Genomic DNA, 16,392 nt, shown 5'->3' on the forward strand with positions numbered 1-16,392 from the left:
CCCCCCCCGCGAAACCAGGAGCAGCTCTCTGGTGCTCGAGGGCTTCGCAGGCCCTTCATCTCCCCTCCATTGGCGCCTCAGCCCCCAGCCCTGCCTGCGCGGCTCCTGCGTCTGGGGGCGCGCTCGCGCGGATGGGGTGCCGCTCCCCGCTTGCAAATGGTGCCCGTAAGGCCACATCAGAGACGCCCCCGGGACCCAGTTGCTGCCTTCTTCCCCGCCATGTGATTAAGCCTCGCACTACTTTGTGGCAGTGGTGTAGCGTGGGGGGTGCAGGGGGGGCCGGCCGCACCGGCCACAACATCTGGGGGTTAGGGTTAGGGGGCGCAAATCCACGGGTTAGGGGGCGCAAATTACTTGCCTTGCCCCGGGTGCTGACAACCCACGCTACGCCACTGGACCCACAGGTTGAGAAAGGCTGGTTTAGAGGGTGGCAACACCTCTATGCTTCTCCATTCAGGACCAAGGGCAGCATCCAACTACTACATTCCATTAGTGCAATGATTCCCACTTGTGCAACAGAGCTTCCCCCTCCTCTTCTCTCCCCACATGCACTCTGCTTCTTCTCCAAACCTTTAGAGGGTTGAGGGAAACCCAAGAACAGTTTTAGGAGGCGCACAGGGAAAGAAGAGAGAGAGTTCCTTTGCACAAGCGGAATTCCTTCTGTTGATAGAATGCATTAGCACTACAATGCCAACTACTTGCTTCATTAGAAATATTGATAGAACTGGTGCGAGTTTTCAGAGATTGCCTTACTATGTTACATGGGTTTAAACCCAAATCTGACTGTTTAACACGGGCAGTGCCAGAGCAATAACAATGCCAGTTTACAGCCATTTCTGTTCGTTGTGCAAAATTAGTTGACATTCTCATTACAGAAGTTTCAGGGTTTTTGTTCTTTTGCTACCTAAAGGGTAAAAGGTCAATTGATTCTGCAACTAATTTAGAATTAGGCAGGGAATACTGATGTGTCTACTCCCATCCTACTACAAGATCCTAAAATGTGTGGCAAGTAAATGGAAGGGCATGGAACATTGGGAAGAAAAAACATTGAGGGTAAATTCCCTTTTTAAAAAAAATAATAATAATAATAGTAAAATACAAATATAATACATTAATAATCCTACCTTTAATTTAAAAAAACCAGCAACAGTATTGGTTAGGCATTATATCAATGAAAATAATACATAGAATTACATATTATCTTGACATTTCATATTCCACAAATTTATAAACAAACTCCACATTTCAATAAACTTATTGTATGCAAGTTTTCTTAGACATACTAAAACTCCTACACATTCATACCAGGGTGATATTAAAATGGTTCTCAGCAATTTCCAGCATGCTGCTATCACTGCCTTGCTGCTATGAGTAAACTGTTGATGCGGGTGAACCATGAACCAAAAGTTGGATCTCCCTAGAACAAGATCAGAGAATCAGTTGGGTGTACTATGCAGCCATCTAAGTATGTCATGCAGCATAAAATACTGCGGACAAATTTAGTTTGGAATCTGGAACTGACACAGACTGCAGCACAGATTATTAATATCCTTTCTTGCTGTAGTCGGTATCACTTTTGTCATCTACACTGATGTTTTCTACCAAAATATCATCGTCATGAAATGGCATTCAGATCTCTTCCTCTGCATTTATTAAAGATTTCAGAGATGAGGGCGCTTGGGAACGCACTTGTGAGTTTCAGTTTTCTAGCCATGGTCTTATAGATTGTGCAGAGAGGCTTACTTAAAGTAGCTCAGTTCCAGAGTCTACAAATAAAATTTGCCCACAGTAATTGTTCTAACATAACATATTCTGGCTGAGTACTTTATAGCATTAGCTGGCATCTTAGTGGCCTGTGAGAGTGCTAAGGATTATTGCTCTCATTTTACAGCCAAAGGCAAGGAGAGCAAAGTTGTTACTGTTGGTTCTAGTCACCCAGGAAGCATAATTCAGAAAGGCTGCCTCAGAGCACTCCCAGTAGACTCCATGTCTGCAGTAGTAGTAAAACTATAATAACAAAAAATCAAGAGAAATAAATACAGGCACCACGTTTGTAACCAAACTTCCCTTAAATTAATGGAATGACTTTGCAGTTTATATGTTGTACCATGTACCTGTTCAACTGCAAAGTAATATTTAGAGATTTGTACTAGATATCAGCCATTCAGAAAATATACGGTGCAGAGAGAATTATCCATCAAGTTAAATAAAGAGGAAAGAGAAGAGGCTGAAAGATAATAATAATAATAATAATAATAATAATAATAATAATAATAATAATAATAGCAGCAATGGGGGCGATGAATCACAGGATGTGAGTGTCCAGATCTTCTGATTTGCTACACTCTTCCTTCTTCGCATGTTAACCTCTCAGGACATCCTGATGAATGAGTAGCTAACCCTGTCACTGTTTGCCATGAGAGAGCAAACTATGTGGTGCCTGCTCCAGTGAGTGGCCTGGAATGTCTGCCTGCTCTCTTGGTCCAGTGGCAGTAGCTGTGAAGCATTTGGAGATAGCATCTAGGCCAAATATAGATGGCCAGCAACAAGCAGGTAGAAGAAGAAGGGATCTCATTCTCTGTCACTGTCTTCCAGCTTCCACCACCTGAGGCAGATGCTTTGCTTAAGTTAGACTACTTGTCCATCTAGCCCATAATAATTTGCTACGCAAATTAGTCTCAGACAGAGTTCTTTCCCATCATCGGCTATGTGTGCTCCTTTTACAACTGAAGATTCAAGGAACAGAATCTAGGATCTTCCAACACTCAGCACATGTGCTCTTCTACTGAACTCCCCCAAAAGCAGGAGCTCCCCATTGAGGAATTGGACCCAGTTCTCCTGCATGACAGGAGAAGATAACTGGCAACTAGGAGAGCAATCCAAACTTCAGGCAGGCAGTACTTCCATTGGGAGGATGAGTAAACTGCAGAGGTCAGGAGAGCTATTCTGAGCTGGGTGGAGAGAGGCCTTTGGGGGCATTGGTTGGAATCCTAACTTTCTACTTGAGCAGTCCCCTGCCACTGCCTCTGGTTGCCCTGGGCCCGTTAGGTATCTCCACCTCTCTTGTACTCCCCACATGGCTTCTTTTGACCGTGTCTGCCTTCCCACCTCACACAGCTGAAACTTGCTTCAGTTCCACTTAAAATGATGTTTCTCACAAAGGTACATCTGTGGCGTTTCTATTGCCTGCATTTGTTTGCTTCAGAAATAAAAACTCACTGAACTGAAGCAGAACCCTGAGAGTTTCCCCATAATCCATTATTTGAGCTTCGCGTTTGGCATGTAATGTTCCCTCTCTGTAATTCTAAAATTGAATGGTAATGATAAATCATGCAATTTGAGATTACAGACATAATGAGCCACACTGAGGAAATTAACTCTACATGCTTTCAAGTTTAATCTTCTGCCATTATTTATTGCACTTCAAGTTGTCAAGCATTTTCTAAGGAAGTATGTCGGGCTCAGCTAGTTGAAAGCTGTGTTGCCGAGGATGCTCTCTTGTAGAACAAATATGTTTGATTGCCAATGGCAGTTCCACTACCGAGAGCATAAAATGTGCAAAACGTAAAGCCTCCATAAATTCTGCTGTAGGAACAAAACCTATTTGCTCCCAGTTAACTCTTTCCTTTTCCCATCTTTGCTGCTCCTTTTATCAAACCCTTCTATGCTGCTCCTGGAAAACTAGAGAAATGCAGTGACGTAAGTTCATCTTCCATACAGAGCACATGCCATCGAAAAAGAAGCAAATGCCCAAACCAAAACACTTATGGGAAAGAAGCAGGTCATTAAATGTGGTGTGCATCTTTGGGGGTTAGATGTTTTAGCTGGAATTATATGTAATGTAAAGCAGCCAAAGTAAAGAAAGGGTTGTTTGCTGCCTCTACTATAACCTATGCTAGCTATGCACTACCTCCAGTGCTGGAAACAGCAGGGCTCTAAGGAGCAGCTGCTGGGAACCACAAGTGAGCAGAGTGCTTTTGCATGCAAGTCCTGTATGCAGGCATCTGGTTGGCAACTGTGAGAACAGCATGCTGGACTAGGTGGACCTTTGATTTGATCCAGCCAGACTTTTCTTATGCTCTTATGTTTTTCTTTTGGTTCCTGTTCAATCCTCATTCTGTAGCAACCCAGTGGCTACATAGGGAATGTTGGTGTGGGTTATTGATTGATTGTGGGTTTGAGAATTGACTAGGCTGTTATTTTTCTGCAAATGTGTGACTTCTGAACTTTCAAACAACTCAGGGGCTGCATGGCTAGAAACCTGTTTCATGCCTCAGGACAGCACCCACACACTGCGTGGTCAGGGAGGAATGATGTATGTCCACCATAGAAATAGGTAGTTTTTATAGGATACACAGTTGTGTTGTTTTTTTATCTGTACTGTTATTATCATCATTAGGTCTGTACCAAAGTTCATGAAGAGGATGAAAGTTCCAGACTACAAGGATAAAAACATATTTGGTGTGCCTTTAATAGTTCATGTGCAAAGAACAGGGCAGCCCCTTCCACAGAGCATACAACAAGCGCTGCGCTATTTACGCAACAATTGCCTGGATCAGGTAGGTTCTTCATTTCTATAGGTTTATGAGCATACAAACTCCTAGAGCAGCTTTTCCCCAGCTAAAATTATACGAGGTGGGTTTTTATGCCTTTGGTCTTATTGTTTGGACTAGCATAATGTCCCTTCAAAGATGACTAGACAGTTTTAAGAATTTAGTAGTGTGTGCTAGCCCTATTGCTGCCATTAAAAATTATTATTTACGTAGCACACTTTAATTTGAGAATGCTTTACTGTCTTTATTGTGTTTGCCCTTACCGCAACCCTAGAAAGTATGGAACTGTTAGTCCCATTTTACAGATAAACAATGGACTTGTCTGTTGTTTGCAGAACTAAAATGTTGTCTCTTCTAGCATACAGAATGACATTGGTCTTATGGCTACTATTCATGTATATTTGGTTGTGGACACACCCAGAAATTAATCTCTATGCTCCCCTTGCCCAAATCTGAAGCTTCCTAGCAGAAGACATCAGAAAAAAAGTAGATGAAACAAACTCATTCGTTTTATGGATAGAGGTTGTCTGTCTTCTGAGAATCTTGAAGGGCAACAAACCCCCATCTCCACATTCTGGTCTTAGAGACACGCACAACCTTTATTAAAAAGGAGTTAGCTGCATCAGTAATATATTATTAATTCAGTTACCCTCTCTGACATGTTCTCTTACAGTAATAATTACCACCAGTGGGCTTACCCTACCAAGAAAAAAATGCTTACATCCCATTACTACTGGGTTTTCAGTAGCATATCTGAGAGTGCAGTTTAGCAGTTTCAAAGAACAAAAAATAAATAAAAAGGTCAGACAAAAATCATTGAACAATAAGAGAGATTAGCAGCATCAGGGTGTAATGCAGCAAGATATTTAATTCTGCTTCCATGGAATCTGATCCTTGCTTCTGATTCAAGTGTAATTGAGAGAAACTTATTTTAAAGTGAGCTTCAAGTGGCGTGTTGTGCTCTGACCTTTTGGCTGGCCATACCAGAGCATTGAGAAACTGTATGGGCTAATGCTTTTCCTCTGCTGTGTGTGATGAGAAAAGCATTTAAAAAAAGAGGGGGAGGAGAGAGAGAAAGGCAAGAGAAGAGAGCCGGTGCGTAAATCCTGGCTGCAAGCTAAGGCAGTGCCATTTACCAACATTCCCAAATGTCTGCTCCACCAGCCACATGCCATTTTGAAAGCAATTGTATAAATGTTCCCAAAGAGTGATGGTTTGGAAGACCTTCTGTGCATGAGCATGAAGCAGTGGATATGTGCAAAAAAACCTCTGGATCGAGGGCACATGCATTCTTTTTCAGTTCTGCGCTAGCTATAGATAAGCTTATTGATAGGCTATGCAAGTATGTGTTAGAGGGATGCATTGCACTCTTTTCTCCAGTAAACAAGGTAAAACCCAGTGGTTTCCATTCATTGTTTTCTGATTTTAAAGGAGATGGGATTACTGTTGTGCAATATATTTTGTTTTCTATTAATAGTTTCAAGAAATAAAATATAATAGGGGTAAGCCACATAAAGGCCCACTGGTTGTCTTCAGTGCTCCAAGGTTCTTTTCTTCTGTTGAAAAAGCTTGTCTTTCCTCTCCATCTTTCTCATGGAACAGCACGTTTTTAAGTGAATCAGCAGCAGGAATAGTTTGAAGGAACCTCTTAAGTATAATAGCAGCAACAGCAATAGGTTTTCTACCCTTCCTTTCTATCATTAAGATGCCCAAGGCGTTTAACACAGCCGTAACCTATACCAGCTCCTCCAGTGCATCACAAAACATAAAAGATCAGCAAAATGGGTTCAAACAATGATTAGCTGCAGACTTGTTACTGATGAGTAACAAGCCACTATAGATTCAGAGCTTAGCCTTTTATATATATTGAATTTTTTTTATGTTTGGCACAAGAACTTCCATTACTCAGACTGATGAAGAGATGGATGCAGCTTAGAACAAATTCAGTCATTTAGTATTAAATAAATTTGGTGTTGCAGTCACTTATTGCTGGTTTTCTGCTCTGTTCTGACTCCAACCTTCACATTTGACCATAAATTATGCTGGAATACAGAACTATTTACAGTGCTTTTTGTGTTGACATTTAGTCCATGAGGCTTTTTGTATATAGCATTTTAAAGTTTGCATTTAAAGTCAGTTTTCAGATCAGTAAAACATTTGTTTCTAGTAGACAGCTGGGATTCTTTATAACTGTAATAAACTGTGCAAAATGTAAGCCCATCAATATCATTATTAAGAAACATCAGTCCTGAGTCAAGCAGTGCGATGATAATTGAGACAAATATATATGGTGAGGCAAAGGAAAGCTTAAGTTCTATAATTTGAAAACGGAAACATGCCCAGTCTCTTTTTCTCATAGATTCCCCACCACCACACACTATGTCGTCATCCCTCCTACTGTGAAATGAGGAAAAATAACCTTAATAGATCCCAAGTGGTATAACACAACTTCACTTGGGAATTAAAATGTGGTTTGTACACAGGAATTTGCCCCAGGGGCTTTCCATTTATGAGAACTGCTGGAAAAGGGACAGTGCTGTGCAAAGCTGCTAGACAGCTCATTTGAAGAATTATCAGCTTCTTGCAGGAGAAAGCACATGGAAAAAATATTTATGTATCACAGAAAGCCTATGTAACTAATCCCTACCACATCTTCTTCCCAGCTAAGGCAACAGGATAGAAAAGAGCCTGGAAGACTTAGTCTGAAAATTATGTCCTTCAAATCCAGCTATTACTTCGCAACCAGTATATGATATAGGTAGAAATAATCTTTTCTGTCTGTCTGCCACAGTAGCTGAGCTATTTCATTTATGTATTTAAAGGTTTCACGTCCACACTTCATTGGCACCAATAGCAGGACAAAGGACTATATAAGATAAATTATTTTAAAAGATTGAAAATTAAATCTGAAAAAATGTCAAACAAAACAGTACAAAGACGGGTCCTCAGCACTTTTTGAAAATGCTTGCGTTCAGTCATTTTATTTAGAGAAAATGATATTTTATTTGGTGTGTAAGGTCTTGATATCAGAAACCACTGGCAGCACAGCATGACTTAAGATAGCATAACTTTGGGTTGGAGACTATGACAGACTGGAAGAAGATCTGGATCTGGCAGCCAATATACACACCCTCTGCAAGAGTTAAGGAGTCTGCTGTTAAGGTAGTTAATATGTAGCATCTGAGAGCAGTGGGGTTTTATCATACTGGCAAGCAGATATTGCCTAAACATTGGAGAGAGTGTAGCAAAATGGGAACTTGATTTCATCTGTGGTGGACTTCGGATGGCGATGTTTCACTCCGCTTCAAGGGTAGCTGGGCAAACAGTTGTTCTGGATCCACCACTGGTTCTGTTGTGGATTTCAGAAACATAAAAAGGGGATCTAGTGCATATATGCTGTAAGCCACCCAGAGAGGCTGGAAAAACCCAGCCATATTGGCAGGGTATAAATAGTAAAATAATAATAATAATAATAATAATAATAATAATAATAATAATAATAATAATAATAATTACTATTAAAGACTCAATAGTGTCAAGTGAATAGACTGAGGTAAGTCTAGTAAACCTACTGATACGGGTGTGTGAAGGAGAGGATTGCGTGTTACAGGCAAAACTGTACTCTAGGTAGAAAAATTGCAGCCACCCCATTTAATGGGTCTTTTCTTGTGTAGCTTATATGGGAAATGACCTTTTTAGAGACCATTTTGACACCACGTGATGTGCCTGTTTACTCAGCATTTCTAGGTTTTAAAGAGTGACTATTTTAGTGTTCCCTTGTTTAGCTTTTTTTAAAAGTGTTTTGATGCTGTTAACAAACATTGGAGTACAGATGTTCTTGTCACATTACCTTAATCTCTTAATATTTATGCACAGCACAGAGGTATCAGATGGTGGGACCACGGAACTGTGGAAATGTAGGGAAATGACCACATGAATAAAATATGGAGGAAGCTATAGATTCTGTTACACAGACTCCGATTCAGAGTAGTCCTTTTGCAAAAAGAATGTCCCATTTTTTCACAGTGGAGGAGTCCATTCACAGAAATAAAGGAGCAGCTTTCCTCCCAATTCCCCCTTTCCTCCTGTAGTCTCCCCATACTGCTCCAGATGGTCTCTTGGCCACCCAAAGAAGTAGATTTTGGGGTGACATAGGAGAGAGAAATCTACAAAACTACCCTCTTACTTTCCATGAGTAGAGCGCAACTTGCGTATCTTTGGAGCCAACCCATTGACTGGAATATGCCCTGATCCTTATTTAATTACAGCAATTGTGGTTTAGGTCTTTTTTAAAGATACTTCTGTATAATGTGTATTTTTCTCACTGATCATAATGCCAAATGGCTGCATAGCTAACAGAATGTGGCTTATCTTTTAGGTGGGTCTTTTCCGGAAGTCAGGTGTAAAATCCCGAATACAGGCCTTACGCCACATGAACGAAAGCTCTCCTGAAAATGTCAACTATGAAGACCAGTCAGCATATGATGTGGCAGATATGGTAAAGCAGTTTTTCAGGGACCTGCCTGAGCCTCTGCTCACTAGCAAATTAGGAGAAACATTCCTCCACATATATCAGTGTAAGTACTAGGGTTGTTTTCATTAGTAGTGAATGTGGACTATTAGACCTTTAAACTATTCAGAGTCTGGCTTAATGCAGGCTTTCCCAAACTTGGGTCTCCAGCTGTTTGTGTACTACAACTCCCATCATCCCTAGCTAGCAGGACCAGTATTCAGGGATGATGGGAATTCCAGCTAGGGACTTGGGAAGCCCTAGTCTAATGTGTTTGCTGAGATCATACTAGCATCAACAACAAAATCCCTTCTCACCTTGCTGTTTGATTTACCAGCAAACACATAAAATCAGCTGGCCCCAAAACAAGAGGAGGAAATGGAGACACCGGCAGGAGCAGCAAGTTGCATTTCCCCATGAAGCCCAAGCCAGGGCTGCAGTCAAAACTTCTTAAATAACACCAGTTATTGAAAGGGTGTGTGTGGTTTTCTGGTGTGTAAAAATAATAACAGTGGGCTTCAGTTTTGTTTCACTGAAAGACAATCTGTAGATAGCCCATAATTTTAAAAGAAGGGTTTTCTTTTTTGTAATTTTCTTGCTAAGATCCGGAATTGTTTCATGGCACACTATGTTCATGTTTTTCGTGCTTTAGAACCAGCAGCATTCCAAGGTGGGAAATGCTATGTCTACCTAGTGTTGTGTTTTCCATAGGGTGAAATCTCAGCATCCCTCATGTTCTTATGCATGGATGGGCAGAGCATCAATCAAAATTCCAGCCACCCTGGATTTTCCTTGCTGCTCTGTACATGCTTTACAAGGGGGAGGGGGAAATGCAGGTGAGAAAAGGAAGTTGTGATTGGTTCTGGCTGGTGGGCCCAAGCACTGTGCTTTATAAAAGGAGTTGGAAGATACCCCCCTCCCCCAGCATAAAGAAGTCTGTCTGCTCCTGTTCTCTTAAAAACACTGCATTTCCCCCCCCCAAAAAACCTAGGAATTTGGAGCTGTAATATATTCACCTCACCATCTTTTTCCTCTAAAAAAAAAGTTCAAATAAAATGCTTGACTGACAGCACAATTGCAGTCCCAGGTACATCTACTCAAAGGTAAATCCCACTGAGTTCAATCAAGCTTACTCCCGGGGAAACTGGGTCTAGAGTTGCAGCCTGAATCTTCAAATAGAGAGAAGATAACGGCTTGCTGAAGCGTGTACAATAAAGCAGTTTCTCCTATTTTTTCATTGGTTTAGTGTCTGATTTACACAGGGGAACCTTGAATGCAAGCTGAGTGAACAGAGTGGTGGCTTGTGAATTAGTTTTATCAGGCGTAATATTTAAGCTTCCTCCATTCATGCATTTATTAAACTCCCCACCACCACCACCACCACACACATGCCCCTTGGCTCTGTAGAGGAGGACACACATTTCCCAAGCTTCCCTTGTTGTGCCACAAACAATGTTGCCTAGAAAAGAGCATGCAGTGTTATAGCATTGCGCTCTCGAAAGGAAATGAGGTCCCTGTTCACTGCGTGGCCCACTCCACTTCCCAGAGATTTAACTGCAGCAGTAAAACTGTCCAGATGAACTCTGCAGGGACAGAAAGGGCTTATAAAAACCTCTGTATTCTGCCAGGGTTTTAAGGGCTGCTGTGCCGGTTTAATTTTGGATCTCTGCTTCCTGACTCTACTTAAACTGTATTTGTGCTACTGACTGTATTTTTACTGGGTTTTATTGGGCTTTATGGGTGAAGCCTAGCCATGCTCATTTGCCAGTGGAGCAGACAATGTTAGCTGAAAGGATTTCCCCTCCCCCCGCAGCCCCTTCCCAACTCTACAATCGGCCCAGAGCCCCAGTCCTTCTGAGCAGATCTGGGAGGGATGCAGACAGGGGCTGCAGCAGGGAGGGGATGAAGGGGAAACTGCACAACTTGGGATATTGCCATATGTATCTGTTTTATTGCTAGTTTGTGAGGTTGCTTTTTAACAGAGTGCCTCACCTTGATGGTCCTGATGGATATAGTAAGATCCAGTAATATACCATATTTTTCGCTCTATAGGACGCACTTTCCCCCAAAAAAATTTAAGGGGAAATGTGTGTGCGTCCTATAGAGTGAATGCAGGCTGCGCGGCTAAGCCCAAAGCCAGAACAGGGAGACGAAGCGCTGCACAGCCCTCCGTCTCGCTGTTCTAGCTTGGGGATGGCTGCACAAAGCCTCCACAGGGCAGTGGGGTAAAGGCACCCTCCTGCCCTGCGGAGGCTTCAAAGGCTGTCCCCGAAGCCAGAACAGCAAGACGGAGCACTGCGCAGCGCTCCATCTCGCTGTTCTAGCTTGGGCATGGCTGCGCAAAGCCTCCACTCCGGGGGCTTCAGGCAGCTATCCGCAAGCCTTCGGAGCGCAACAGGAGTTCCCGCTGCGCTCCGAAGGCTTGCGGATAGCCGCCTGAAGCGAGGAGAGTGAGAGGGATTGGTGCGCACCGATCCCTCTTGCTCTCCAGGCTTTGCTTCACTGGAGAGGCGCTGCACAGTTTTCCCTCTCTACGCAGCGCCCCTTCAGCGAAGCGGGAGGAGAAACGGAAGGGGCTCTGTTTCTCCTGCCGCTTCGCTGAAGGGGCGCTGAGCAGAAAGGGGGAGAATAATTTTTTTCCTGTTCTCCCCCTCCTATGGTCCGTTGCGTCCTATAGAGCGAAAAATACAGTACATATTACTACTACAAATAGTAGTGGTAGAGGGAAAAGGACAAGATTTTTAAAAGTAGAGATCTTTTCCCATCCGCACTCGAATTGTTTTAATGTCTTGGGGCTTTTTTCTGCTTGTCATTTGCTGCCCTAGGCTCTTTTGTGAGGGAAGGCTGAATATAAATCAAATAAATAAATAAGATGAAAGTGGCAGAGCCAAATCAGAGCTATTGGTGGTCCTGCTGCACAAATCTTGGAGGCTCATTGGCTAGACACAGGAGCCTGAAGTTGGGCAACTGCAAGGTGCTCCGTTGACCAGGCAAAGGCGGCAACAAGGCATCTGGTATTATATTTTATACCAGTTCTGGCCATTCCAGAGGCTTCGTACCACCTGCCGATGTAGCACAGCTTGGGTATTGAGCACTGAGCTTTTCAGAGACAGTTTATAGCCATTTACTACTAGCTTAGCCAGCTTGTGTAGTGGTGCCATTTTCTGGTTTCTAATTTCTAGAACGACACAAGGTGAACAGCGGTGGTGCCTTCAGAGCAGGACCTTGGATGTGGGGCAAAATGCAGCAGGGCTTGCTTATATTTTGAAGTAATGCTGTAATACTATACACTCTGACCTGGGAATCAGTCCCGTTTGACTCCATGAGAGTGACTTCTGAGTTGGCACGCATACGATTATACTGCAAGTGAAGGGACTTTCAAGTCCAGAGTCTAAAACGACCTGACTGCACCACTGGCGAACAGCAAGGCACAAAGTAGGTCACAGGATGTGCACACACGAAAAAGTGTAGTAATTTGGAATTTGGAGGTGAGATCGTATCTGATGTCCCAAAGTTCTTGTTTGAATTTACATTCAAATTTTTATTAAGCAACACATTTCGTTCCCTCAGATGTTCCAAAAGAACAACGGCTTCAGGCGGTCCAGGCTGCCATCATGTTGATGTCAGATGAAAACAGGGAGGTTTTGCAGACTCTGCTGTGCTTCCTCAATGACGTCACTTCCGTGGAAGAGAACCAGATGACACCCATGAACATAGCCGTGTGCCTGGCCCCTTCGCTTTTCCACCTCAATCTGGTCAAGAAAGAAAGCTCGCCACGGTAAGAAATCGCTACTTTTCTTGCTCTGGGTTGCAAGTTAAGAACGTTGCTAGGTGCTTATAAAGACTCGGGGGGGCAGAGATGTGTGACCCGCATTTTGCATTTGCTGATTTATATATGTATAGATGCAGCTTTAGGTCTTTGGGTTGCTGGGGTCTTGCCAGTGCTATGCTTTAGAGTATGCACAGCAATCTGGTCAGCAAAGTCTGTTTTTCAAAAAATGGGAGAAGGAGCAGGAAATCTGAGACTCAGCACAAAACGCCTACCAATGCCCTAGATGAAGTGACATGATTATTCTGTGGCAGCCCCAAGTTGTTGACCTTCCTCCCCACAGAAGCATGTCTGAAATCTTCACTATTCATCTTTCATTGAATGCAGAGGACTTGCCTCTTAACCCTAGAGTTTGACAATTGAGGTGTATATTTTTACGACTCACCCCCTTCTTAGGATTGTAATGTTTTTAATTATTTTTTTCTGTTGCATTTCAAATTGTCATGACACCCCCCTGGGACCTTAGGGTGAAGGTGGGGTTATTCTTATTAGTAGTAAGAATAAGAATAATGGTTAAATGTTATGCATGGACATTGTAAAATTTCAAGTTTTAGAATAAGGACTCGTTGAAAGCTGTTATCTCAGTGTCAGCGAATGTATGTGGAAATTCGTTAAAGTTGCTTTGAATTCCTTGCTCAGCCATGAAACTCACTGGGTTACTTTGACCCAGTCACTATTTCTCATCTGAACCTATTTTCTTGTGGCTGTTTTGAGGATAACGAGATAATAAAACCAGAAATTCATATTCCTGGAGGACAAGATTATCAGTGGCTACTAATCATGAGGGCTAAGAGCAGAATACCAGTTGCTGGAAACTGCAGGGAGAGTGATATTGTTCTCATGTCCTGCTTCTGGGCTTGCCATAGGCATCATGTGTCATAAACATGACCTTATGGATGCATTCATGTGATGCTCATGAATGATGCACAGAAGAAGAGCTGTGGGTCAATGGTAGAGCAGTCACTAAGCATGCAAAAGGTCCTGATTCAGTCCCCGGCATCTGGTAAAACCAATGAAGATACTTATTTGACTAGGTTCCCCCAGTCACTCTGGGCAGCTTTCAACCAATTAAAATACAATACGACATCAAACATTAAAAACGTCCCTGAACAAGGCTGCCTTCAGATGTCTTCTAATAGTCAGATAGTTGTTTATTTCCTTGACATCCACAGGGCGGGCGCCACTACCAAGAAGGCTCTCTGCCTGGTTCCCTGTAGGTTCACTTCTCGCAGGGAGGGAACTGCTGGAAGGCCCTCGGAGCTATATTTCAGTGTCCAGGCTGAATGATGGGGGTGGAAACACTCCTCCAGGGAACTTGTTATGTTTGACTCTTTAACCTTTTAGTGGTTTTTATTTCTTTGCCATGAGAATGTTTAAGGCATCCCCCTTTTTCCTCAGTACAAAGGGTTTTCCCTCAAATGATAAAAGTAGACTGTAAAAGACTCTTTGTAGGTTGGTACTGAAAAGTTATAAGTTTCACAACGTTGCCTTTCATCTGAAAAAGGCTGTTGTTCCTTTATCACACTTGAAACACTGAATTCATTTGCAGAGTAATACAGAAGAAATACACAACAGGGAAGCCTGATCAGAAAGATCTCAGTGAAAACCTGGCAGCAACTCAGGGACTTGCACACATGATAGCAGAATGCGATAAACTTTTTGAGGTGAGTGAAAGATTCAGAAGTCAATATTCATAAGGGAACATGCTTTCAAGTACTTTGCCTATAAAGTTCCACTTTCGCCTTGGAATAAAAGTTTATGCACTGGAGTATTTTGTTGTTCACCTGGAAGGACCTCTAAGTGATTTCCTCTCTAACTTTCTGGAACACTGTTATTCAATTCATCAGTCTCTTTCATTACAAAAGGTTACAGTTGTCAAAAAAGAACCCTTCCATATATCTTTGTGATTTTGAGTTGTCTCATAAGAACAGTCTGTTCTATGCTATAAGGATAGTATAGTGTTCTATACTAATGTTACTTGAATATAAAATAAAGTCTTAACCTACCTAGTATTATTTGGACTTGAAGAACAGCCCAGTGGACAAGACATAACAGTGAACCAATAGAGAAGCGCCATTCAGGTGTTCTAGAGGAGGGGCAAGTGCACTGCTTCCAACCATGTATCACCGTTGATCTCCACAAGGTGGAAGGATAACTTCTGTTTGAGTGCTCCAGTTCCCCAAAGCTGGTGGAGCGGCAAAACCCAAGCAGGGAGGGAAGACAGGTAGCACACTCCCTCTCTTCCCCATAGATGCTGGTAATCATGCAAGGGCAGAGGAACAGCACCTCAACAGAACTCTGACATATTCAGTATTCCTTTTTGGAATTTAGATATTTGTAATCTTACGATTAGTGTCAGGCAGATATTTCCAAACAGGATTTCTATGAAATAGGTTTTCCACAAAAAATATTAATTCCAAATCAATTCTTCCATCTCTTCCCCCACTCGCTGTACTTTTTGGGGCAGATCCCACATGATATGGTAACACAGTCTCGGAACTCATATGTTGAGGCCGAAGTGCATGCTCCAACTCTAGTGGAACTGGGCAAGCAAATGGACGAAGAAGGTGGGAATTACCGGACCTACCTAGAAAGTCTAATACAGAGCCTCTGCAAAGAAGCGAAAGAAAAATTCAAAGGATGGGTCACTTGTTCCAGCGCAGAAAATACGGACCTGTGCTACAAAAAGGTAGTTTCTGCAACCAAAACATATATTGTCAAATTTTGCATGCTATTTGGGGAACCCTCTTGAAACCCCAGAAAAATGTTGATCAGGATTCAGTGAGACACACCTGTGTGTATATAACCATAATACATAGCAAGTGGCGGGAAGGGAGGGAATATATAATCAATTTTTTAAAAGTTCTTTTTTAGGAAATCTAACACGACACATACAAATCATGTCTATTAAATAAAAAGTTTTAAATTAGAACCAGCACTTAATGTTTGACATTTTCAGACAGAAAAGTGCAGTTCCAAAATCTAATAAGCAGTTCCCATTGTCTTTGAAGAGTACTCCATAAGTTGATCTTCCCATCCTTTAAATCAATGATGCCTAACCTGTAGCTTCCTAGATGTTCTGGGACTACAACTCCCATCATCCCTGATCATGCTGGCTAGTACTGGTGGGAGCTGGAATCCAAGAATTTCTGGTGGGGCACAGGTTCTCTACCCCTGACTTAAGACGATTAAAATAAGTCAATTTTATACTTCGCTTCTACATATCCAAGTTTCCATTGTCGGTAGCTAATCCAATGTTCAGCCACTAGTTTGCTTCCCTTGATTAATAGTTTTACCACACAGTCACATTGCACATGGGATTTCATGTAGCTCAGCAGTATGATCTAGCGGAAGTATGAATGAGATTTCAATTCATAATCAACAGGTGCTGACATTCTGAGGGCCCTTCTTTCCCCTCTAGCCTTTCTGCACCCCAAAACCAGCTTGTGAAGGTTAAGGAACCTTCCAGGGTGGCATCCAGAATAGTGCAGGTTGCTGTC

At 42.4% G+C, this 16,392-nt stretch overlaps 2 protein-coding genes across 9 annotated transcripts in view; one reads left to right on the forward strand and one right to left on the reverse strand.

Annotated features, from left to right (window-relative positions):
• Window positions 1-16,392, reverse strand: part of LOC310843240 (cilia- and flagella-associated protein 337-like) — a 1,288,916-nt gene that overhangs the window by 639,493 nt on the left and 633,031 nt on the right. The window lies entirely within an intron of this gene.
• STARD13 (StAR related lipid transfer domain containing 13) overlaps window positions 1-16,392 on the forward strand; it is a 231,072-nt gene that overhangs the window by 199,443 nt on the left and 15,237 nt on the right. For all 8 annotated transcript variants that reach the window (XR_014563562.1, XR_014563563.1, XR_014563564.1 and 5 more), the window contains 5 exons: window positions 4,400-4,559; window positions 8,932-9,130; window positions 12,634-12,841; window positions 14,442-14,556; window positions 15,360-15,581. Coding sequence is in view for 5 of the 8 variants with exons in the window: in XM_083736121.1 (XP_083592247.1) it covers window positions 4,400-4,559; window positions 8,932-9,130; window positions 12,634-12,841; window positions 14,442-14,556; window positions 15,360-15,581 (904 nt within the window). In the remaining 3 variants the exon portion in view is untranslated. The remainder of the gene's footprint in view (window positions 1-4,399; window positions 4,560-8,931; window positions 9,131-12,633; window positions 12,842-14,441; window positions 14,557-15,359; window positions 15,582-16,392) is intronic.

This window comes from Podarcis gaigeae (genome assembly GCF_964106915.1).
Source record: "Podarcis gaigeae genome assembly, chromosome: 4".
NCBI lineage: Eukaryota > Metazoa > Chordata > Lepidosauria > Squamata > Lacertidae > Podarcis > Podarcis gaigeae.